This window comes from Aphelocoma coerulescens, chromosome 14 (assembly GCF_041296385.1).
Source record: "Aphelocoma coerulescens isolate FSJ_1873_10779 chromosome 14, UR_Acoe_1.0, whole genome shotgun sequence".
Lineage (NCBI taxonomy): Eukaryota > Metazoa > Chordata > Aves > Passeriformes > Corvidae > Aphelocoma > Aphelocoma coerulescens.
The window spans coordinates 1338693-1362829 of record NC_091028.1 but is presented as its reverse complement, the minus strand read 5'-3'; the positions used below and the strand labels follow the sequence as shown (position 1 = coordinate 1362829).

General features: G+C 57.7%; 1 protein-coding gene across 2 annotated transcripts in view; it reads left to right on the top strand.

The window, feature by feature from the left end:
- Positions 1-24137, top strand: part of LOC138118858 (ankyrin repeat and fibronectin type-III domain-containing protein 1-like) — a 248658-nt gene that overhangs the window by 199212 nt on the left and 25309 nt on the right. For both annotated transcript variants that reach the window (XM_069030132.1, XM_069030134.1), the window contains exon 5: positions 7513-7641. In XM_069030132.1, coding sequence (XP_068886233.1) covers positions 7513-7641 — 129 coding nt within the window. The remainder of the gene's footprint in view (positions 1-7512; positions 7642-24137) is intronic.

Here is a 24137-nt window from a genome sequence, read left to right as displayed (position 1 = left end):
TGTTCTGGCAGGACATCATCCCAGATTCCCTTTTCATAGAGTCACAGAAGTCATGGGATGGTTTGGGTTGGAAGGGACCTTCAAGATAACATTGTTCCACCCCTCTGCCATGGGCAGGGACACCTTCCACTAGCCCAGGTTGCTCCAAGCCCTGTCCAGCCTGGCCTTGGACACTGCCAGGGCTGGGGCAGCCACAGCTTCTCTGGGCACCCTGTGCTTCTCTGTGTTTCCCACAGAGAAGCATGGAAAGCCAAGGAGAGAAACCCACAGCTTCTCTGGGCACCACACTATAAGCAAAGAACTTCTTCCGAACACCTAATCTAAATCTCTCCTCTTTTACTTTAAGACTGTTTCTCCTCGTCCTATCACTACAAAAAGTACCCAAGTAAAAGCCTACTCTGCCTCTTTTTTAATCCTGGGCAGTACCTGGGGAGTGGGGGATGCGTGGGGGTTGACCCTCCAGAGGTGCAGCAGAAGGGCAGTGTCCCATACAGACACTGGGATCATCAGCAGAAGCCCCGGGGGGGTGACCCCGGCAGGGCAGCCCTGGCCATGTGCAATCAGCGTCTGTCCCCAAGCTAAGGAGACACGTGGGGGGTCCTCAGGCAGGGTTCTCAGCGCTTCCCAGCTCACCTGGAGCTAGGGTTTGGGCTTGGGAAGCCCCTGTGGGCATTGTCCTGTGTCAGTCCCCAAAACAGTGACGGAAGAGCTCAGTCTGTGGTTTGTGCCCCAGCCATGGACACTGCTCATGGATTTGGGAGGTTGAGCAGGAGGGATGTCAGCAGAGTGGAGCATGAGGCTCGCCAGACTGCCTGCATACTCACCCACGAGTCCATGAAGGTTGGAGACCAGTGGCCCAAACCACTTTCCCGAGTGGTGAGGGCAGGGGCAGGACAGCCTGGTGGTGTGGGGGGTCTTGGGACTTCCTCCTCCAAAGCTCACCTGGGGTTTGGTGGGACACAGAGTAGTTTTCAGCATCCCTACCTCTGCTTTCTCCCCTTCTCAGTGTGAACAGGTAGTGAGGCAGGGCCATGCAGGGTGACAGGGGCTCATGGGGACGCCAGCAGGGTTTGGTGGCATGTCATTGCATCAGGGGTGCCCAGCACACCCAGAGCAAGTGGAGGTGAGGCATTGCTGCCTTGTGCCTGGTGGTCCCTCCACGGCTGAGCCTGGTACTCCTCACCGGAGCCCAATCCCGTGCACCTGAGCCTGGTTCTCCTTGGCTGAGCCCTGTGTCCCTCGGCCGAGCCCGGTCCCCCCATCTGAGCCCGCACAGGCTCCTGGTTATGTAAAGCCACGCCAAGCGCAACCAGGAGATTCTTCAGTGTCGGAATCTGAGTCACATGGGGCTGTTTTATTTCCCCCTCTGCTAATCTCGTTTCTATAGAAACAAGATTGGGAGAAAAAAAAAAAAATAAAAGAAAAAAAGAGCCAAGCACAGAGCAAACGAGAAACCTGAGGTGATGGGTGAGGGAAGCGGAGGTGGCAGCTGAGGAGGTCAGGCGATGTGGATGGGAGCAGGGGACCCTGTTCAGGATGGGAGTGTGCACAGAGGGGACGGGGACTCTCCCGAGGAGACACTCTGGGATGAGCTGCTGCTCTGGCAGTGGGTGAGCAGAGCGCCAGGAGCGAAGGGAGCAGAGGCTGTGCAGGTGAGTGAGCATCATTCGCGCGGCTCGCGGGCATCTTTCCCTGTCCCTGCAGGGCACAGCCGGGCACGGCTCACTGGGGTCCTGGCCCTGGCTGCTGCTTTGGAGACACTCTCGTCCTGGGACCGTGGTCAGTGGGAAGCGTGCCCCCGGTGAGCGGGGCTTGCCGGAGCGGTGTGCGCAGCCAGCGCTCGCCTGGAGGCTGACTGCACGTCCGTGGCCATGAGTCTGTCCTTCGCAAACCCTCTCTCTCCCAAAAGACTGCTCCCTGCTTGGGAAGAACCTTTCCGGCTTTGGTTATTGTCGCTCTGTTTTACCCTAACTGTACCTGTGCAAACAAGACGCTGACAGGAGCCAAACCCCGCAGCCGCAGGGAGCGCAGGGCTGTGCGCTGCCAGGGCTGTGTGCCCCCAGCACCGCTCGCCCCAGGCACAGCCGCCTTCCCCAGCCCGGCTGCAGCCGGGATGCCCGTGGGGATAAGCCCGGCTCAAGGCTCTGTGTGCAGTGGCTGCTCCCCAAGGAGGGAGGACCAGCTGGAACGCTGCCTACAGCCCCTGGCTCATCCCGGGGCTGCTGCCTGTGCTGATGGAAGAGGCTGGGAGCTGCCTGCCCGCATCTGGGTTAGTTCAGAGCCATAGACAGGCACGTGCTGGCTCCCGAGTCTCGGGCTGAGGAGTGTGCAACAAGTGGGAGCTGCTCCTGCCTGGGTGTGCTGTCTTGTGGGATGGATGGCTGGTGCCCGTGTGGTGGGGAGGGCTTTGGCCGGGTGCGTTGGTGGAGCAGAGGTGTTGCTGGTGCTGGTCATCCTGTGCCGGAGCCTGGGCTGGCACTCCGGTGACCTCGGTCATCCCTCACCCGTGGCTCGGTGCCTGCACGGCCGCCGGTGTCCCCACGGCTCCGGCCATGGCAGAGCCGTGCTGTGCCAGCAGGGGCTGAGGCACCCGGGCTCCTGCGGGCACACGCTCGCCCCGGCGGCTGCAAACTGCCAAAAGGCTTTTAGCGGATCACCACAGGGAGGGAGGCAGGGATGCGGAGCCAAGGGATCAGGATTTTGCTTGTCATCACTTCCCAGTTGTGGTGTGGGGGACGCGGCGGTGATTGCGAACCCCCGGCCGGATTCACGCCTGTGCGCGGCGGGTGAAGCCGGAGGGACGGATCCAGTCCCCGAGTATTTCTGTACTGAGCTTCGGGAAATGTCACTGCTCATCCGCCTGCCTGGCCAGCGAGGGGGTGGAGGGCGGCGCTTCAGCCCCTTGTCCTCATCCCAGGGCAGCTGAGGCATTTGTGTGCTGGGGGCCGTGTCCGGTGCCGGCTCAGCGAGCTGCCGGAGGCACGGGCAGGATGGGGACGGGCTGCCAGCCCAGCATGGCCGTGCTCACAGCGTTCCCACTGCCTCGGCAGGCTGGGGCTTTGGCAGTCACCCCTGTGGGGTTGGACTCCCAGAAAACCTGTGGGGTGAAGGGATGGGCACAGACTCGTGTTGCACAGGGCATCGGGGCAGTGGGAGCTGTGCCCTGTGCTGAGCTAGATCCTTCCCCCTTGGCCAGGCTGGGGTCCAAGCGCTGCTCTGGGCACTCTGCTCATCCCAGCTGGACTCTCCTGGGCTCTCAGCACACGCTAGGCTGGGGACAGCACTGTCCCTGTCCCCCTTTAGCAGCAGCCTCTGCCCGTCCCTGCCTGCTCTGTTCAGGGTGCTCGGTGCCATGGCTGGTGCCAGGGGGGAGTTTGCCGTGCCAGACCCTGCCCCTCCCTGGGCCTGAAGCAGTGGGTTTAGGGGGGACGTGTCACGGGGAGGCTTGCATCGCTGTGCCACAGTGAAGGTCCTGCCCTCTGGGAACGCCAGCTCTGATCTGTCCAGAGCTCTGGAGGGAAGGGCTGAGGATGGGTATCGCTGCAAGAGCCTTCAGCACTGATAATTATTTCTGGGAAAAGATGCCGTGTTCTGACTTAAATGCTGACATGGGACTCTGAACATGTGTAATCTGGCTGACAGATGGCAAGTCATAGAGGTGTGATTTATGATACAGCACAGTAGCTGAACAACCTTCTCTGGTTGTCAGGAGACAATTCTTCCCGGCGCTGCGGTTGGCGTTCCAATTGATGGCTTTTCCCACGTGTCCCCTTGGTGTGTGGGGACTGCCCTGGCAGGTGCCAGCTGTGTCCGCCGAGCCCCGACTGTTCTGAGCTGCTGCAGAGATACTGCTTCTGATGGAGGGCTGGGCAGGTGAGCCCGGGTCCTGCCCGGCTGGACCTGGAGCAGCGCCGTGCAGTGGCAGGGCTGGGGGAGCAGTGGGGCCTTGTCCCCCTCCCATGGCTGGGATGAAGCTGGCTCAAGGTGACAGTGGCACCTGGGGCTGCCTGTTCCTCAGACCAGCACTTGTGGGGTTGAGTGTGTAGTCCTGATGGGGGAAGGCACCGAAATCTTGCCCATGGGATAAGAGCACAAAGGGAAGGATGCTGACAGGCACGGGGAGCCTGTCTTACCTGTGTGCCTGCTCCATGCCTCACTTTCCCTGCTCCTACCTTAAAATCCCTAACGCTGATCCTTCTCAAGGGACAGGGACATCTATTACTGTTTGGAAAGCCCTTGGGAAGTAACAGTGTGGTCTCAACAGCTTCCCCCTCCCTGTGCTAGAGGCTCACCCCCGCTGCCACCCGCAGAGCCCAGACCCGGCACGGTGCCCAGCGCCGTGGGAGCACCCCAGGCCTGGGCACACCGTGACCTGGGAGCATCCCGACCCTGCCCCCAGGGGCCGGAGTAACTCAGCACGGGAGCTCGGAGGAGCTGAGCCAGCAGCAGGGCCCTGCTGGGGCGAGGGCAGCGGGTCGGCCACGCTCGCGGCGCAGTCACGGCAGAGCAGGTATGATTCATTCCCCTTCTGCAGCACGGTTTATGTAAAGCAGCTCTGTATGAATCGCCAGATGATCTGTAATGTGCTCCTGGCTTCTAATTAGTGATGCTTCTGCTGAAGCTTTGGGGTCTGGCAGAGGTGGGGGAGGCTGGTTCATGGCTGGGTGAGCTGCTAACAGCTCTCAGGGGGAGGTGTCGGGCTGTCAGAGCCGTCATAGCCATTCCTTTACCTGGGCTGTGGATGCTGGAGGTGGTGGCCGGCGGGTCTGGAGGGTGCAATCGGTACCCCAAGATTCTTGGTCAACTTCTGACTCACACATGGACTGGCTTGTCTGTCTTGCATCAGGCAGATCTGGGCAGCACCTGCCCTGGGCTGGAGAGCCCCTTTCTCCCTGTGCCTTCCCCTTGATGCCATGGCTAGGGACTCACAGTAAGGCCACATGTTCCTGAGCACCCAGATGGCTTCTCCAGCCCCACCAGCCCGCCCTGCCCCCAGGACTAACTCTCCTCCATCCCTACCCCTGATGACATGTGGCATATTGCCCTGTTTTCCCCCACCAGCTCTTCTTGACAGATGCTGTTGGCTTTGTCCAGTATGAAGGATGCAGGGGCTGCTCCTGCCGTGCTTGGGCAGGTGGATACATCCAGGTAAAGCTCCTGGCTGTGTAACTCTCCCCGTGGTAGTCACTGCAAGGGCCACGTACCGGCACCACAGAGGCACCGGTCACAGGGGCTGCTGCCGCCTTCCTGCATCCGTGCAGGGCATTTGGGATTTCCCAGCCCCTCATCCCTGCTGGGGACCAGTTTGGGAGGGGTGGCTGTAGTGGTGCAGGGGGTGTGGTGGAGGTGGGGTGAGCACAGCAGACAGGGCAGCATTCTGCAGGTAGTCCCCAAATCCCAGGAGATAAAACACCCCCAGCACCCTTTCAGCTGGGGCTGGAGCCCTCATCCCGGCAGGGTGGCAGGAGCTCCTCCTGGGCGGGTGGGAAGGGGCAGGAACAGCCAAATGCCGCTGAGGAGGTGCTCTAGGGAGCCAGCAGCACCTGTTCCCACTGCCCAGCCCCATTCCTGGGTCAGCCCTGCTCATCCTGCTGTCCATGCCATGCCTGGGGCTGCTGCAGAGCATTGCTGTCAATGCCCACCTCTCACCCCTCCCTAAATGGGATCTTCTCCATTCCAGCTGAGCTCTGACACCGGATCAGAGGAGAGTGAGGTGCTGGGGATGGTGTTGGTGCCGGGCTCTGCTCTGTGGGCACCAGGATCATTCCTCTTCATCGCCTCTTCCTCTGGCTGTGAGCGGGGGAAAGCTGGGGTTTGGGTTTCTTGTTGGGTTTCTTTTAAGGCAAACCTCATCCTTTACATCAAAGTAGGATTTTTTCTCAAGAATGTAAAGAATGACCCTGGAAGGTCTGAACAGCTCTTTGCCGGCGGGGACTGGAGAGACAAGAGCCCTCTCCAGAAAGCTGTCTCCACCCCATCCCCAGCAACAGGGATTCATAAGCCGAAAAATAAATCAATAACCAGTTAATGAATTGAAGATGTCTGTGTTTAAAATGTATCGGGGAAAAAACTGTTAGCTGGTCTGGGCTGGCCTAATTATAACGAGGAAAGGCAGGGAGCTCTCAGTTCTGAGAAATACCTTCTCTTTTTCTTTGGAGGTATTTTGTTTGGTTGAGAGAGAGGAGAGGAGAGGAGAGGAGAGGAGAGGAGAGGAGAGGAGAGGAGAGGAGAGGAGAGGAGAGGAGAGGAGAGGAGAGGAGAGGAGAGGAGAGGAGAGGAGAGGAGAGGAGAGGAGAGGAGAGGAGAGGAGAGGAGAGGAGAGGAGAGGAGAGGAGAGGAGAGGAGAGGAGAGGAGAGGAGAGGAGAGGAGAGGAGAGGAGATTGGCTTTAGCAATGTGTGTAGGTTCAAAGTTCCCCCCAGCTCTGTCCCTCGTCCCCTGGGACCTCTGTCAAATCACTCCTGTCCCCTCCCCTGCCCAGCCCGGGGCTGGCTGAGCGGTGGGAGCAGGTTGTGCTGGCACATTAGAGGAGGAGAGGAGGCAGTGGCTGTGACAATGAGTGTGGCAGGCCCAAATCTGGGTGTCCCAGCTCCCCAGGCCAGTCCTCCCTCACTCCACGCCGGCAGCAGGGCTGCGGTGCCGTGCTCAGCCCAGGCTGGGGGTGCCAGCCCTGGCACAGGGGGCTCTGGGCGCTCCGTGTGCCCGAGGGAAGCGAGGGCTGAGGGTCTGTGCGGGGCAGGCGCCTCCCCAGCCAGTGTCAGCCGGTGTGCCCGTGTGCCACGGGGCTGGGAGGCAGTGCGGGTGTGCCCTGTGCCGGCAGCTCTCCTCTGGGCAGGGCTGGGATGGGGCAGGATGTGCAGCGCGTTCCCGGAGCCCGCGGGTGTGCTTTTCCCAGGTCCCGGGGGCTGCGAGCGATGCTGGAGCAGCCCACCTGGTGGGAAGGGGCTTTGTCAGCACAGACGGGTCCTTCAGCTGAATCCATTTGCTCCCACACATTTCTGTTTCCTCCTCCAAAACCTTTCCGCTGTGGGCTGATTTCCACGTCAATCCTCCTCAGGGAAGCTGTTCCGGTGTTTGGGAGCCCCGGCTGGGAGGCCACAGGGGCTCCAGGGTTTCTCTGAAGGAGTGAGTGGCCTCTGCTTTGGTTCTCTCCCCCGATGTGTCCCTGTCTGTTTCTCCGGCGCTGGCTGCCCTGTTGGAGTTTGGGGAGGAACGCGCAGCCTGGGGAGGTGATTTTGCTGCACAGGGAGCAGGACCTGGCACTCTCAGCCTGCCAGGCTGCAGCTCCAGTTTGGCTAACAAGGACCTGTGCTGGTCCTGGCCAGCTGAGCAATTCCCAACCTGCTGCTGCTGCTCCACTTCCCACCCCCAGCACTGGTGCCCCCCCGTCCCGGTGCCGCTGACCGCTGCGAGCCCCCTCCTTGCAGCGCTGAGCACCTCCCGTGCCGTGCCCTGGGTGTGCCGCTGGAGCCGGGCTGCAGTGCCATTAACGCCTTTCCTCTCCCCTCCCCAGGTCGGAGAGCAGCCTCGCTAGGTTTGCCCACCGCTTGTCGGTGAAGCAGAAGCAGGAGAAGAGAAGGAAAGCTGAGCATGGCTCGGCCGAGCTGTCTGCCTTCCGGCCCAGGTCTCTGAGCATTGAATGGTAAGAGCTGCAGGACAGGGCTGGGGGAAGGAGCTCCTGCCTCTCCAGTCGCCCTCCTGCCCCCTCTCCCCACTGCTGCCACTGTCGAAGTCATGTCCCATGGGACAGCATCCCTTCAAACCCCTCCACCTGCTGCAGAGGCTCCCCAAGGTATCAGCCCAAACATCCCCAGCTGAAAGTCTGGCAGGGCTCATGTGGGTCATGGAAAGTGTCTGCTGAGCTGGGGCACACGAGCACACAGCCTCTGGCAACTCCCACCACTGGCCCCTTCCCTTCCCTTCCCTTCCCTTCCCTTCCCTTCCCTTCCCTTCCCTTCCCTTCCCTTCCCTTCCCTTCCCTTCCCTTCCCTTCCCTTCCCTTCCCTTCCCTTCCCTTCCCTTCCCCTCCCCTCCCCTCCCCACAAGGAGCAGGAATAAGGAGCTGTAGGGAATGGGAGCTGCTGCAGGATGCATCCCCTGGTCCCTCCATGCCCAGTGCACCTCTATGGGATCAGCCGGAGCTGAGAGCCGCAGTGGGATGGCCTCAGCCAGAGTGGGAGCTCTGGGATCTGCAGGGACACTTCCAGGGGCTCCTCTCTGTCACTGTGCCCAGAGTGAGCAGTGAGAAGGTCCCAGGCTGTCCCAGCTGTCTGGGGCAGCCCCATGTTCCCATCCCAGAGGGATGCAGGGCTCCCTCCTTCCCCGCGGCTGCGGTGCCTGGGGCCCCTCGTGTGAGCACAGGTCTCAGAGAGCTGTCCCCACCCGAGCAGGGAGCTGTTCATCCTGGGTTTCTGAGCTCTGATGCAACAGTCTTGGAAGCAGATCACAGCCAGCCATCCCAGCCTTAGAGGTGACCTGCTAAGGATATTTAAAAGAGCTGGAAATTGCATTTCTTTCTGCTTCCTTAGATGGATAAAGGAGGGTAAAACTTAAAAAGAAAAAAAAAATAAAAAAGAAAAAAGTGAAATGCTTAGAAATTGCAAGAATGTCGAGTTTGGTTTTCAATTTCCCTGCTTTTTTTGGAGATCTTTCTGGCATTTATTTTGTGTTCTAACACTTCAGTGTGAGGCTGTGGAACCCTCCTCAAAGGCTTCCTCTATCTGTGAGGTTCCTTGATCATCAAAGCTCACCAGGTATTAATGAACCAGACAAAGAATTCAGGATATTTGGGGACAGACTGCTTTCTTCTCCACTTACAGAACTTTCTTCCCTTGGCTGGGCAGTTATCATGAGGAAACCTGGTCTGCAATTACTCTCAATCTCCTAAAGAGACAAATACGTGAATTTGTAATGTAGCAAATAGGGGAACAAGCAAAGAGCTCATTAAAAACAATCAGAGTTTGTCTTTATTCATAACAAAGAAGCATGAGAAGCCAGTAAATCTCTTTCCTCTCGAAATGTCTCTTTGAAGGCCCTGGGTCCCGGTTTAGCCCTGTTGGGGGATATTTGTGGTACATTTTCCCTCACTCCATAGCATTTTCCTGGGGGAAACCATCTGTCTTGCATTTGGCAAACCACCTTGTGCAGCAGCACTCGCAGCAGTGGTAGACGATGCTCTTTTAGAGGGATCTTGTAAAGCAGCCTGGGAACGAGCTCTGGGTGAGGAGGGAGCGCCTTTGCCTTTGCTTTGCCGTGTGCCATTGCACAGGAGCTCGGGGCCGTGAGGCTGGGAGAGACGGACCTGATGTCATCCCCACCCCGCAGGGACACAGGCACAGCCAGGCTGGGCTCCCACCCTGTCCTGGGGGTTTCATCCACGGCTGGAGACGCTTGGAGCTGGATCAGACATCACCCTGCAGCCAGGGTCGGGCTGCTGGAGCTCAGGTGCTGGCAGGGCACAGAGGAGGGGTCACCCCAGGGGGTCGCAGTGATGAGGGGTGGCAGCGGGCTGAGGACCCTGCCTGCTGCCTGCTCCCACCCATCTCACATGCACAGGTCCTCAGAGAGGCATTCAGAGATTTTTCCAGCCTCCTCTGCAGCTGTGACCTGCTAAGGGATCTCCCGGCCCATGGTGTGATACAGCTTTTCTGTGTTCCCTGCACCTCACCAGGGATCTGTGCTCATCACAGCGGGATCAGCTCCTCAGTTAGTCACTCCAAACCATCCTGGGCTGCAGGTGAGGCTGCTCCTCAGTGCTCTGGCTGATGGGAAACTTGGCTCCTATCCTGGCAAATCTACAGATGCCTAGCTTGTCTTGCAGAGCAAATACCTACCTGCATCCAATCTCTATTTACAACCCAGGGTTACCACTGCCTCCTTTCACCTGCCTCTGCACAGAGGTGAGCACCCACACTGTGTGTGACAGGTTCGGCTCATCTCACATGGGTTGGAGTGGCATGGAAGAGCAATGAACCATGTTCTCCCAAATCAGCAGCTTCTGAGAATCTTGCCCATCTTAACCCCAAGGCTTGAGGGCAAGGGACAGCTTCTCAACCTGCTGTTACCTGTTGCCAAGGAGGGGGTAGGAAAGCACAACATCATCTGTGCTCTTTGCTTTGAAAAGCTGGGTGTCAGTCTGGGGCAGGGATTAGTGTTTTCTGCTTGAAATTCCTACCAGAGCATTGTCAGTACAACCCATCTCCACACAGGGCAAGCTGAGCCAGTTTTCCAGTGTTCCCAATTACTCAGGTGCTCAGGTAGGGGTGGATGGAGCCAAGGTAGAAGAGAAGGAGCTGTACAGGGTCACAGAGTCTGCCTGACACTGTGTTCCTGCACGGAGCACAGCCAGGTAGGACAGGACACAGATGCCTTCACCTCCCCTTAGCCCTTCTCCAGTGCCAGGGGCCCTGGGCCAGGAGGTGCAGTTGTTTGCTGCCACAGTGAATGAGGGGCTGGACGCCCTGTGCTGCCGACTGCCCAGCCCAGGGCTGCTCCCAGGGCAGGTCTCACAGTGCGTGCGTCCATCAGAACACATCTCCCTGCCTCGGTGGCTGGGACACGCTGGTGGGCCGTGCTCCCCCAGGCACAAGGCAGCTCTATTCCCATGGCACGTGTTCCTGTGCTGCACCAGGCCAGCGGAGCACGGCCCTGCTCCCCAGCCCGGCCAGCAGCGAGCGAGGCCCCGTTAGTTCCACTTATTAAAAACAAAATTGCTGGGGGGAAGGGAGAGAAGGCAGAGAAAAAGTGAAGTATTGAGGAAACACTTCTTTCATTCATTCGTTGTTTACTGAAATAAATACTTCATTATTAGGCCTTTTTTAGGGTATTTTTTTTAAAGCCAGCGCCACAAAGTCCCCAGTGTTCGGGCCTGTGAATGTGCTGGATCACCTCAGCCCATGTCTCCCTGTGCCGGTGTCCTGCTGCCGGGAGGTGCGGGAGAGGAGCTTTCCCAGTCTTTGAGAGAAACCTGGGGGCTGCACATGTCTGGTTTTGCCCAGGTTTGCTGATTCCCTTCTCCTCTTTGCTGGATGGTCACCAAGGCAGCTCGTGCTCCAAATGAGGCAAAACCTGGTAGCTGAGGCAAGGAAGGATTTGGGATTTCGTTTATTAAAGCTCTGCTTCCTGTGGTCTCTGGTCCTAATCTAGCTCTCAAGCATAAACAGCACAAGGCTACTAAAGCTCTCTTGGCTTGAAGCCCACCACGTTCTGCTGTTGGGGTGAAGAAGGTGAAAGCTGGTGATTCCCCTGGAGACCCCACACTGTCCTACAGCAATGTCGAGACCCCACCAATCCCTGTTCTCCCCACTTAGAGTGAGCTGAGGCCTCCTCTCCTCCAGTGCCTGTTACCTGAGATAAGCTCCACATTTATCTTCCCACTTAAGTGAGCCCTAATCCAATAGAAGGGCTGCGATCCCTGGCTTGCTCTGTGTGTGCAGAGCTGGGAGCCTCTGTTCCCTCTCGCATCCTCTCAGCTCCATTGCACATTGGGAGTTTCAGCCCTGGCAGGTTCGTCCCTCTGGAATGCTTTTGTCCCTTCCTTTTCCTCTCTAGCTCTAGTTTTCCTTCTGCTATTTGCTCCCGGGTTTGCCTTCCCCCACACTCCTTTTGCCATACTCACCACGTGCTCACCCTGATTTCCCTCTGTTTTCTTCTTCATTGCTTACTCACTGCTCGTTCTCTTTGGGCTCCTCGAGTTTTCCCTGTCAGACAGCCTCCCTGTGATCCGTGGTCGGAATAGCCTATTCCCATGGCGGCTCAGGAAAAATGCAGCGCATTCCTCCCTCCCGCCATGCCGTTATCTCGGTTCTGCTCCTTGGCTGCCCACCACGAGGCTGCAGCCGTGCTGGCAGCAGCGCGTCCGTGCTTGGCGACAGGCGGCTGCCGGGCTGGGCCCTGCCTGTGGCTTGTTTCCCTGCCTGACCCTCGGCACGGCGCTGGGTCCCAGCTCCTCGCTGCCGAGAGCTGGGATGCGCGGGGAGCCGCCTGCCCAGCAGCCGCCGTGCAGACCCCACGGGCCCGGGTGGAAGGTGCCAGGTGAGCAGGAGCCCCCGGACACGGGAGCCTCGCTGGCACCGTCTGGTTGGTGGAGGTGGCACACGCGACTGCTGCCGCACTCTGCCTCGTGCTTGGGTTCGGTTCTGGAGCAGAAGGTTTTTAAGGGAACTGTTTTTGTGGAAGTTATTTAAAATGTCCTAGTGTAATATGTCCCCTCTGAGTGGTCTTGAGTGGTGTGGAGGTTCTCCCTGTATGGCTGGGCCTGGAATCCCTGCTGTGGAACCCCTAGCATTGCTGCAGTGGGCAAGCAGACAGGTGACCTGTCCCCATCCATGAGGTCCTCCCCTCCTGGCACCAAGTGCCATGGTCCTGGTGGGGCTGCAGGGCTCTGGGGAGGTGCCAAGCTGCCGACTGATCCACCCCACTGTGCCTGATGCAGTGCATGGGAGTGCTGCTATTGCACTGCTCACTGACAGCCTGGTGCTGTTCCCACAGCTGTCCACGGTCGTGTGGGACTGTCCCCAGAACTCTCTGTGTGACATTTGTCCCTTTGCCAGAGTCAGCCAGCACAAAGTGAGTTGTCATCAACATTTTTGGAGGCAAAGAGTAGCAGCACCATAAAGACGGCGGGCTCAGAGCTCCTCCAGGTTTCACAGCCCTACTCGAGCTGTCTCACTCCAGAGAAGCCTTGGAGCTCTTTCTCTTCCCAGACCAGGAAGCTCTTAGCCTGAGTGAGGGAAAACAAGGAAAATGAGGCCCTGAGCCTGCCAGTGGAAGGGGAGGAATGCAAGAGCCTGGGAGCTGTGGGGGCATGTGGGAGCAAGGAGATGCTCTGGGCAGGCTGAGCTGCGGGCACCGCTTTGGCAGCACTTTGTGTGGGTGAGCCAACCTTGCCGACGGTGTCACCTCCCCCGTCCCGCCGGTGCCAGCCTCGGATCCGAGGTGACACAGAGCCCCCAGCTCGGCTGTGCCGAGCACAGGTCCCGGCCGGGCCGGCGCGGTGTTGAAACGAAACGCGAGGCGCTTTGTCTCAACTGGGAGCGCTTTAAGCCCTCGCTCGGGAACAATGGCCAAGCTATGGGGTCATTTGTTCTGGTATTTCAGCAGCTCCTCATGATTTATGGGATGTTTTGTTCTGCTGCTTGTCTTAGCTTCCCCCTCTCCACCCTCCCCGTCTCCATCCCTTCTCCATTTCAGCTCCTCCTCCCCCTGTTCCCAATTCCCCTAATAGCTGTGGAGCCTCTGTGCCTTATGAAGTCATGGTATCTGTGACTTATTGAATTAGCCGGATGGGAGCTGGACTTCCACACCGCGCCGGGCTCTGCCAGGGTGTCCGGGCTGCCGGGGAGCCGGCCCGCAGCAGGGCCCCTTGCCCGGGGCTCCGTGCAGCCGGAGCTTCCCCCTGTGTGGCAGATGGACGTTGCCATCAGCAGGACGCTGCAAAGTTGGTTTAGAGGCAATAAAAGTGGTCAAGAGGAGCTGCAGCCCAAGCGAACAAGGAGGGCTCTGTCTGCAGAGCCACCCTTGTACCAGGGGCTCTGCTGGCTGTCCTGGTGCTGCCATCCCTCCCAGCACACCTCTCCGGGAGTGAGGTGGGTGCCAGTTAGGGAGCCCCAGAGTTCCTGGTGCTGAACTGCACATGGGGCAATGTGGTTCAAGGGCTTGGTTGTGTCCCCAGCAGCCTGGGCATGGGCCATGGCCTCTGGATGTACGGGGGGAGCAGGGGTCCACATCCCCCTCCCCAGAGCTGGAGTGACAATGATTTAACAGTGACTGTGAGGGACACGCAGAGGGGGGTGGGGAGGAGCGAGCCCTCCAAACATCTCCCTGAAGGTCAGGCTAACCTCAGGAAAGCATTGCAGAGGAATAATTTACTTGTGGATGATCACTTTTTATCCTCATTTGCTGAGCTGCCTGCAGGCGGGCAGAGGCTGGAGGGCATCTGCTGGTCCCGGTGGGACTGATGTGGTGCTGCAGCCACTCCTTAGCCCGGAGGGGGCTGAGGCAGAGGAACCGTGCTCCCTGCAGCTCCGCTTCTGCCTCCTCGTGCTGCCAGCAGGGAGCCGGGAGCATCCTGACCTGTGGGTGCAGATGGGAATGCAAGGGTCTTGTGCCTCCCCTCCTGATGCCACAAGCCTCTGCGAGCCCAGCTTTCCTTCTCTTCTCAGGAGAGGCAGCTCAGCTTGTGATTATGCTGGGGGTGGAGAGGTTGGGAGCAGAGCGAGGCCTGGACCCTCTGTGCTGCTGCGGGCACCGGCTCCAGCAGGTCCAGCCCTCATCTCCATTTGTTTCTCATGTCACTGCAGTGGGAGAAATTGAGCCCTCTGGGAAAGAAACAGTAGGAAAACGTTCAGAGAAGACTGATGTCCAGGTTCTCCCTGTCTGGGACCAGAGCCCTCAGCCACATCCCTTCCTCTCTGAGAGCACAGGCAACAAATAACATTTAAAAGACAAATATAAAATATTGTGCTGATTTGGTGCTCTGGCCACTTCCCTCTGCTGGTAGCTGATACCTCCAGTAAGATTATTTCTCAGTCCATTACCCTCAGTGCACTTTAATTTCTCTCAAAAAGCCCAGTTGCCTGATATTTTTTGTTTTATTGTCATCACCACTCTGCCATTTCCCATGGCCAGGATCTGCAAGGCAGGATGGATGCCTTGGTCCCTGCTGAAGAGTGTGGAGGATGCTCTTCATCCTGCAGGATCTCCACTGGTTCTTGTCCATGCCTGGAAGGTGCCAGTGGGTTTCCACAGCAGGCAGCTCAAGCCCCATGGATGTACTGGGGGAATTGCAGAGATGTCACAATCCTTGGCATGGAAGGGAATCCTCCTGGGTGTCTCAATCTCAGTGCAAGTCAAGCCTTTCCACACCACCTGGTATTCCCATGGAATCATAGGAAGGTTTAGGTTGGAAGAGACCTTAAAACTCACCCAGTCCCACCCCCTGCCATGGGCAGGGACACTTTCCACTAGCCCACATTGCTCTAAGCCTGGCCTTGGACACTGCCAGGAATGCAGGGACAGCCACAGCTGCTCTGGGCACCCTGTGCCAGGGCCTCCCCACCCTCACAGGGAACAATTCCTTCCCGATATCCAGCCTAAACCTTTTGGTGTGAAGCCGTTCCCCCCTATTCATCACTACATGGTGCCAGTGCACCAGATTTGGAGGATCTTTGCTCTCCCAGTCCCCTTATCCAGCACACAGAAGTATCTCAGTATATTTCTTTTAATGGAAATATCCATAATAGTCCTGGTTTCCTTCTGCTGGTCAGGTCATCTCCAGCCATGACCCTCCTTCTCCATGAGCCAGTTTGAACTTGGGGAAGGGCAGTGTGGAGGAGTTGCATGTCTGGAGCAGCTCCAGCAAGGGCAGCAGCTCGCTCCAGTTCTGGAATGCCAGGCTGCACTTCGCTCCATCCCCGGGAGCAGATGGGATCCCTGCTCCTGCTGCTGATGCTGCTGGAGACACGGGGTCCAGAAACACAGAAGTGTGGACATATCCAGATAGTCCTGACAGCTGGTGCTTCCAAGGTATTCCAGTACCTCTAATCCTTCCTTGTCCCTTGAACAGTCGCTGTTGGGCAGGTTTCCTCTCCTCTTAGTTTCCTCTGGCAGAGACAATTCCGCCTGCCAGGGCTTCAGGAACCTCCTGTTTATCTTCCTGGAGAGTGTCTCACAGTGCCAGGTCAATATTGGATCTACTGGCTTGGATGCTGGCAGGATGGGCAGCGCTCTGTGGGGAGGCTGGGCGGGAAGGAGGAGTCAGCCCAGGACATTGGGACAGGGAGGACCATGTCCTTGGATGTGCTGGGAGCTCTTCCCACCTTTGATGGAGTCTTCCTGCACTGACTCTTCCCCGTGCCTCGTGCTCACCCTTCCTCTGTGGGCTGGATGCTTTTCAGGGAAGTTGTGAGCCCAGGTGGCCTCCCCATCTGCTGAACCTCATGCCTGGTGGAGGTCAGAGAGAGAAGCTATGTTCCCTTCCTCTCCTGACTTCCACATTTCCTCCCTTTCTCCTCAAAATTGAACTATTCATCCATCTACCCCAGCAGTTCCCCCCCCCCAGGGACATTCCTCTCCCTGTCTCACTTTGCCTTTGTTGCCTTTATTTTCCTGCTAACAGGGAAGGGTCAGACAGGAGTGAAGATCTTCTGCCACAAGGAACTGTTGGGCAATGTGGAGGAGAATTTTCCACATAGGCAGTGCCAGGTAGTGCAGATCTGACAGATTTCAGGGCAGGAAAAGGCAAGGTCCATGCCTTGCTTTGTTCAAAGTGGAACTGGACACCTGGGGGCAGCTGCCAGTGTTGCCCTGAGAACCTGCATGTGGTCTCCACTCTGCCCACGGTGCAGAGGTTCACCCAAGCTCCCTCCAGGGGTGTTCAGAGTTTGGTTTCCATCCAAGGAGTGTCCCAACAGGGCCTGCCAAGGCTCATCAGGCAGTAACTGGGAGACAAATCTCCTGCCTGGAGTCAGGGCAGGGTTCTTACCAATGATTTCATACAATCACAGAATCATGGAATGGGCTTTGTTTTGCCTATCCCTGCCCTGGAGAGGTCTGAGCTCTCCTTAGCCTTCAGTCACAGAATTATGGAATGGTTTGGGTTGGAAAGGACCTTCAAGATCACCTCATTCCACCCCCTGCCATGGGCAGGGACATCTTCCACTAGCCCAGCTTGCTCCAAGCCCCATCCAACCTGGCCTTGCACACTGCCAGGGATCCAGGGGCAGCCACAGCTGCTCTGGGCACCCTGTGCCAGGGCCTTACCTCCCTTCCAGGGAAGAGTTTCTTCCTAATACCCAATCTAAATTTGCCTTCCTTCAGCCTAAAATCATTCCCTCTTGTCCTATCACTTCCTATCCTTGCAAAAATTGCAAAAATTCCCCCTTTGGGCACTGGGAAGGGCTTTAGGGTGTCCCAGGAGTCTTCTCCAGGTGAACACCCCCAGCTCTCTGTCTGTCTCTAGAGCAGAGGGTCTTCAGCCCTTGGAGCATCTCCGTGGCCTCCTCTGGAATCTCTCCAACAAGTCTACTTCTGTCTTCTGTTGCGTTCCTGATTTGATGTAAAAAGCTGTTTTTCCTGAGCTTTGGAAAATGAACACATGACCTTACATAGTGTTTGTTAAGCATGGCCACAGAGCAGCTGCTGGGATGAGCAGAGCTCTGAGGAACATCTCTTCTTGGTGTTATCAGGATGGACTCTGGCCCACTGCCCCGAAAGGAGCCACCATCACCTTGGGTGGGACTCTGGCTTGTTGAGCTGTGTCTCCATACAAACCCTGCAGGTTTCTGAATGCGGGGCCGTTGAGGCCCCTGAGAGGGCAGGGGCTGCAGGATGACCTGGCACTGTGGTTACTCACCTCTTCCCCTGGTCTTGCTTCTCCTCTCCACCCCCAGACCCCATGTTTAAGGTCAGAACCCAAACTGACCGACCAGAGCTTCTGAGCTTCACCCACTGCAGAAAGGTACCTGTGGTACCTGGCTTCTCCTGGCCCTCTGAGCAGCTGAGGACAAGAGCTGGCCCTCCTTGTCCCTCAGCTTCTCACTCTTTGAAAGGAGCATGGCAGCGTTGACCTCCTTTTCCAGGCACTTGGGCATTCCTGCCCATGGAGAGGCACTGGAACTAGATGATCTTTGAGGTCCTTTCCAACCCAAACCATTCCAGGATCATCTGATTCTATGAGAGCTGCTGGTGAAGGAGCTGCTGTTGCTCTAGGACATCTGGCATCCCCCCGACCCACAGATGACCTATGGGCTTGCTCTGAGCTCCAGGCTGGCAGGTCAGGTTTTTCTGGTAGGCTTTGTACATCAGCTTGTGCTGGCACTGAAGCTAAGAGCACCAAGGTCAAGGTTTTTGTACTGGAAGTGGTGTCCAGAGAGGCTGAAACTTCTGCCCAGGGAGCAGGTACTAAAACAGTGTCTTTTTTCATCTCCAAACGGTGTTCTCATTGCTCAGCATCTTCACTGGGCAGGAGGAGGCGCTTACTGCGGTCAGAGGCAGTGACAGGAGCAGAGGCAGTCTGGGGAGATCCAGGCAGGTGTAAGCTTAACCCAAATTCTTGTGCATTTAAATGTCACTGTGCCCTGGAGTCGTAGGGAGATCACTGCCCCTGTGTGCTGCAGCCATCAGCCTCTGCAGGCCTGGCCTGGATCAGAGCACACAAGTCATGAAGGAGTGACCGATCAGAGACTCCTGGGGGGATCAGTGCCCGCTGTCCCATGCCAGGGACCAGCCACACGGGCAGAGGCACCCACTGAGCCTGGGCTGGGTTGTGGTGCCAGGAGGGGCTGCTCTGCCTCCAGATCTCCTTGGGAAGTGGGACCGGGGGAAGGCAAGGGCTTGCTGGTGCAGATTCTTCGAGGTCTGGCATGTGCCTGTGTCCCCATCCTCCTGTTCCATCCTCCCTGCCCGAGCTGGGCTCCAGAGCCAAGTCCTGCTGTGCCCGCAGCTCTGTGCAGGCAGGCGACCTGGATTGGGTTTCCTGTGCCCTGAAATCCCACAAAGCATTGGGCCAACTCCTGGGAAGCAAGAAGGCTGCTTCTGGACACAGATAAGCTGCTGTGACATTTAGGCAGTGCTCCTGCTGTCCCTGTCTGTGCCTGGTGTCCTGCCGCTGTCCAAGTGGGGTCTGAGGGAACCTCAGCTGTGAGCACGCTCCTGGAGCTCTGTCAGCGAGGAGCTGGAATTCCCAGCAGAGCGCCTGCCTGATCTCTTTGCAAGTGGAAGATGGATTCTGCCAAGAGATCCCATCCTCCCAGCACAGTCCTGGCCCTGCTCTGCTCCGGTCATGAGCTCTGGAAGGTTCGTGGCAGGCAGGGAAGTTTTGCTTGTGGAGCAGAGCTCAACTCGGGTGAACTTCACATGAACTCGGGAAGTTTCTTTGGCCGTTTTCTTTCCTGATGATGCAGGCAGGTCAGGATCAGGAGGCTGCACTGCACAGGGACCCAAGGCTGCCTTCCTTGTGCACCAGCATGACCCCCTCATCCTTCTGAAGCACAGGGGCAGCTCTGATCTCTGCTCTCTGTGACAGGGACAGGACCCAGGGAACAGCTGGAGCTGTGTCAGGGGAGGGTTAGGTTGGATATTAGGAAAAGACTCTTCCCCCAGAGGGTGCTGGGCACTGCCCAGGCTCCCCAGGGAATGGGCACGGCCCCGAGGCTGCCAGAGCTCCAGGAGCGTTTGGACAGCGCTGCCAGGGATGCCCAGGGTGGGGTTGTTGGGGTGTCTGTGCAGGGCCAGGGTGGGACTGGATGATCCCCGTGGGTCCCTTCCAGTTCAGGCTCCAAGATTCTGCAATTCTCGGTGTCCAGGCAGAAACACCAGCAGAGAGGTGGAGCTGCTGCTGTGTTACGCTGGGACTGTGCTGCTGTAACTTTTGCGCTCCCTGGTCCCAGGGGATGGAGGGCACCCCACTGCAGCACCAGGGCCTTAGTGGCGTGCTCAGGGTCACCCAGAGGGTCTGTGAGAGAGTTAAATCCCCCTCCTCATGATGCTCCCATGCTTTACCTGCAGATCACTCTTGCTACCTCCCTTGTCTGCATTCAGACTGATGCCTTTTCATGGTCTTAAAATCAAGAGTCAAACACGGTTAGAAGGGAAAAAGGGATTTTACCTTGGTATTTATTTTAAGGATCCTTAGGTGCACATGTCCAGGTTGAATGCACCTCCATGCCAACTGCAATGCACCCTTCAAAAGATCTGGTATATCATTATAGGTGTTACTAATTAGCAGATCTATCAAAGATTCCCCAATTAAAGGCTCGAGTGAGCCCCCCTCCCCAAGGAGCCTTCCCCTGGATGGTTCTATCTTGGTTTACAGAATGTGTTCTGGAGAGAACCTTGGGCTCTGGGGCACACTGATCCCTGGCTACGAAGCTTCTAAAATGTTCAGTCTCTCAGCTTGACCAACAAGTCCAAGAATGCAGGCAAAAAGCACTGAGAATACAGAAGTTGTAAAAAGGTATAACAGGGGTATAAAAGAAAAGGCAAAAAATCATCTTGGCATCAAGAGCACAGAAAAACTGGGGAAATGGAGCAAGGGAGGCCCTCAGGGCTGAGGGCTGCTTGGATCAGTGATGGGAAGGTGTGATTGCAGCCTGAGCCACCCCTGTTAACGCGGGGACAAGCCGTGGGTGGCATCCTGGGCCAGCATGTGGCAGGATGCAGTGGGCACAGTGGGGTTTTCCAGGTCTGTGAGCATCCTGGTCCTGAGGAAGCTCTTGCAGCACATGGGAAAAGCAGGGTGAGGAGCATGGTGGGAAGAGCTGGGTGTCTGAGGAGCGTGAGGGTATCCCCAGCCTTCATCTCACTGCTCAGGGGATGAGGAGGGGGAGGAAGGAGGCAGCAGCACCCACCATGTGTTGGAGCCACCAGCTCTGTGAGATGTTTCCCAGCCCCAAGCTGGCTGTGTGTGGCTCAAAGGTCCTGCTTGGTGTAGCTGTGCGAGCAGGGACGTCCCAAGGGCTTTGGGACCTCTTGGAGGTGCTGTCTCCTCTCACCCCCCCACCACCTCCCATCTCCAGGGCCTCCTGCAGTCGTTGGCCTCTGCCACCTTTGCTCTTTTGAGCTGCAGGGAAGTCATTCCTGTGAGCTGCATGGGGGGACAAGGAGGAGCCAGCAGACCCCCTTGGTAAGGCTGTACAGCACTTCCCAGTGGAAGTTTGCTTGCTCTTACCTTTGCCGGGCTTTAACTGTTTGGGCTGGATTGTTCCAGGCTTTTCTGCCTCAGGCTGAGCTTGCTCCTTTTTTATTTTTTCTCTATTTTTCCCAGTTTTCAGCAGAAGGTTGGGGGGAAATGGTAGCTTCGTGAATTTCTTTTCTTTTTTTTTTTTTTTTTTTCTGTCCTGTCTCTTTCTTTGAGGGCTTCTGGTGTCTCCACTCTTTGAAAAAGAGACTTGAAATTTGGCAGGGATGTTGCATTCCTGCATGGAATTGCTCAAATGGTTAGCCACTGGAAAGCATGGCTGGGCGTGCCTGGAGGAGCTCTTCAGGGGCCAGCTGCTGGTGTCCCCATTTGCAAAGGGACTCTGGCCACTCTGTGTCCTCCTGTCCCTTTCTCAAGGGACACCTCCTTGCCCACACGAGTCCAGGTCAGGAGTGGTGGCTGAAGGAGCTGTTTCCCAGGAACAAGTCTCAAAAGCACTTTACCCAAGACACCGTTGTCTTTGCCTCATTTCCCATGCGTGGCACTGGCTGTGGGTGTCACCTGCCTCTCACCCTCAGCAGAGACAAGGAGCAGAGCTCAGGCCAGCTTGGGCAGTGCCTTGTGAGGGGAGGAGAAGCTGAAACGCTCCTGTCGTGTGAGACCTGGGAGAGGGTGTTTGTAGACCTGCCTGTCCCACGGGTGAGCTCGGCAGCGTCACACCCATGCATGGAGGGACGGAATCACATCATCATTACGGCTGGGAAGGACCTTCCAGGCCATCAAGTCCAGGCCAAGCAGGTCCTGGTAGCTGGAGGTTTGACCTGGTGATCCCTATGGTTTTCAAAGTTGCTCTTTTATATTAGCATGGAAATTTTTTCTGTTTGCTCTCCTGAGGGCTTTGGAAATTCCTCCACAGACTCCGTTATCTTCATCTGGGGTTTCTTCCCTTGATGGCATCTCAGAGCTTTCTGCAGACAGAGAAGTGACACAAGAGCTGGGGAAGGTCTGGTCTGATGAAGGAGCAGGCAAACCCCAGCTGGAGGGAGGCCCTGCTGGTGGTTACTGTCCGCAGTTAGTTAAAGAGTGCTCGGGCACTCGTGGGGTGTTTTCTAGCAAAGTGGTGGAAAAAACTGGCTTCTCCTCTTGGACTGCAGGCTTTGGACTCTGACTCCATGGAGATGCTGTTGTAGTTGGGTGGCAGTGACCCGGCCCCTCTGGTGCTGCTCATGAGTTGGGTGGTGCTGGCATGAGACCAGCCCCAGGGCAACGTGGTGGGGTGGTCAGAGAAGACCCCAGGGGGTGCTGGGCAGGGAGCTGATCTGGAGCAAGCTGGGAGCAAATCCCGGCAGGAAGCTGTGCCAGGAGAGGGGTTTGCCCGGCTGGGACATGCTGGGCCAGGGAGATCCCAGTGGGGGTGGCTGTTCCTGGTAGCCGTGCCAGGGACAGTCTGTGGGCAGTGGCCGGCGTGCCCGGCACTGCCGGCTGGCTCCTGCTGGGCGCCTTCCAGCGGGAAATGGGTTTCTGGCTGCAGTAACATTTGCCAGCTGGGCAGCAGCTCTGGAGCTGGGCGTGTGCGTTTGTCTGCTCTCCCATTGTGCCTGGGCCGTTGTCTCCTCCTCCCCGCCGAGATCAATGGCTGTGGGCTCCCTTTTGTAACCCCTTTGGATGCAGCTCTGGAAGTCTTCAGCCTGGTTTCCATCGGAATGCTGGGCCCATCTGGCTGGAAGGCTTGGGTGGGACAATGGACTGGAGGTGGGTTTCCACCAGAAGGAACATCCCAGTGATGGACTGAAGGACTGGGAAGTACAGGTGGGGTGTAGGTGGCTGAGGATGGAGCCCAGCCATAGGCATGGGGGAGTGAGCTCAGGGGACCTCCAGAAGACCTTCTTGGGCCATTTTGCTATCATTTGATGGTTTTGGAGAAGAGGTGGTTTGCGCTGGGAGGCGCGTCCCGGTGGCACGTCCTTCCCTGTGGCACCAGGTGGCGCAGGAGGTTAAAGGATTTGGTGCTTCTCTGCGGGCCTGGGCGCAAATGGATTGCCTCCCACTGCTGTGATGAGCCTGCAGGTCTCAGCCCCCAGCACGCGTAGCTGTGCCCCCATGCCGGGTGACTGCAACCCCAGGGCGAGGCGGTGGGGATGGGGCTCCCTGGAGCCCTGTTTCCAGCAGAACCAGGAGCTGAGCCAACCTCTGAAGCGTAGTGGGGGGCCTGAGCGTGGAACCCCCCATGCCAGGAAAGGGCACAGTGATGCAGAGGAGCCACACTCCGGGGGAGGGCCCTGGTGGGTGTCAGGGGAGTGAGGAGACAGCAGAACCCTGGGGTGAGGCCATGACAGAACACACAGCATCCCTCTGGCACGAGCTCAAGCCGTCCTGGGCACAGACGGGTGAGTGCTTCCTCCCGGCTCCTGGCAGGTCCCAGGCATCTCACTGGGGTGCAGGTCCATGGCAGCAGCCCTCAGAGCAGCTGGGACACTGCCATCCCAGCCCCCTTCCACCTCCCATTGGAACAGCCTCTGGCCCCAAGGGCTCTGCCAGCCACCTGCCCTGCTCCCCCCTAGAAGTGTGCGTCAGGACCCAAGGAAGGGGACAGGACCAGGCTCGGGTGAGTGTGACCTTACATCCCTTCTCACTCCTCCCAGCATGCCACCTGTGCCCTGGGCATCTCCGTGCTGAGCGTCCACCTTCTGCTCTTGTTGGATCCAAAGTGGGCCCCTGTGAACCCAGAGGGATATTTTTTTCTGCCTCCTTTTGCCTTCAGTGATCTTTGAGCCCGGTCGTCGTATGACTCAGCTCCTGCATTTGATCCCCTGGAGCAGGGTTTGCACACATGCAGCTGTGGCAGGAGCACTGCTCGTTCCTGGCAGGCCAGGCTGGGATAGGGTTTCCTCCTGACACGGGGCAGCGAGTCCCCACAGCTCATCTGCTTTCCCATGTGGAAGTCTGATTGAACCAGGGCAGTGTTAGTGGCTTGGAGGTGTCTCCCAGAGCTCTGCTGACCTGCTGCAGCATCTGGGCTTGTGAGATCCTGGCAGGATGGGAGTGGAGCAGAGCAGGTGCTCTCCGGTCCCTCTGTCTGCCTGTCCACCCATCCCCGGGAAGGTCTGGCTGGTTGCTGGTGCTGGAAGCATCAGGCGCATTTGGGTGTGGGGCTGAGCAGCACTTCTGGCAGTCGGTGTGGGACACGGTCAGCAGAAGGTGACACCAACGCAGTTCCCATGGAGGGCAGTCTGGGCACTGACCTTTAGGTCCTGCCCGTTCTTGCTGCCTGTTCCCTGCGAGGAGCTCCAGTCTGGAGGCAGCTCCTGACTCAGCAAGGAGCAGCCAGCAGTGGTGCTGAGCTCCCTCTGCGGTGCTGGGCTCTCTTTCCTCGGGGGCCAGGCAAGCACAAGGTCACAAATCCCTGCAGAGGTTTGCAGGGAACAGGGGTTTGCTGGGCACAGATATTTGCAGAATGTCGGTTGTCAGGGGACAGGGGTTTGCAGAGGACGGGGTTTGCA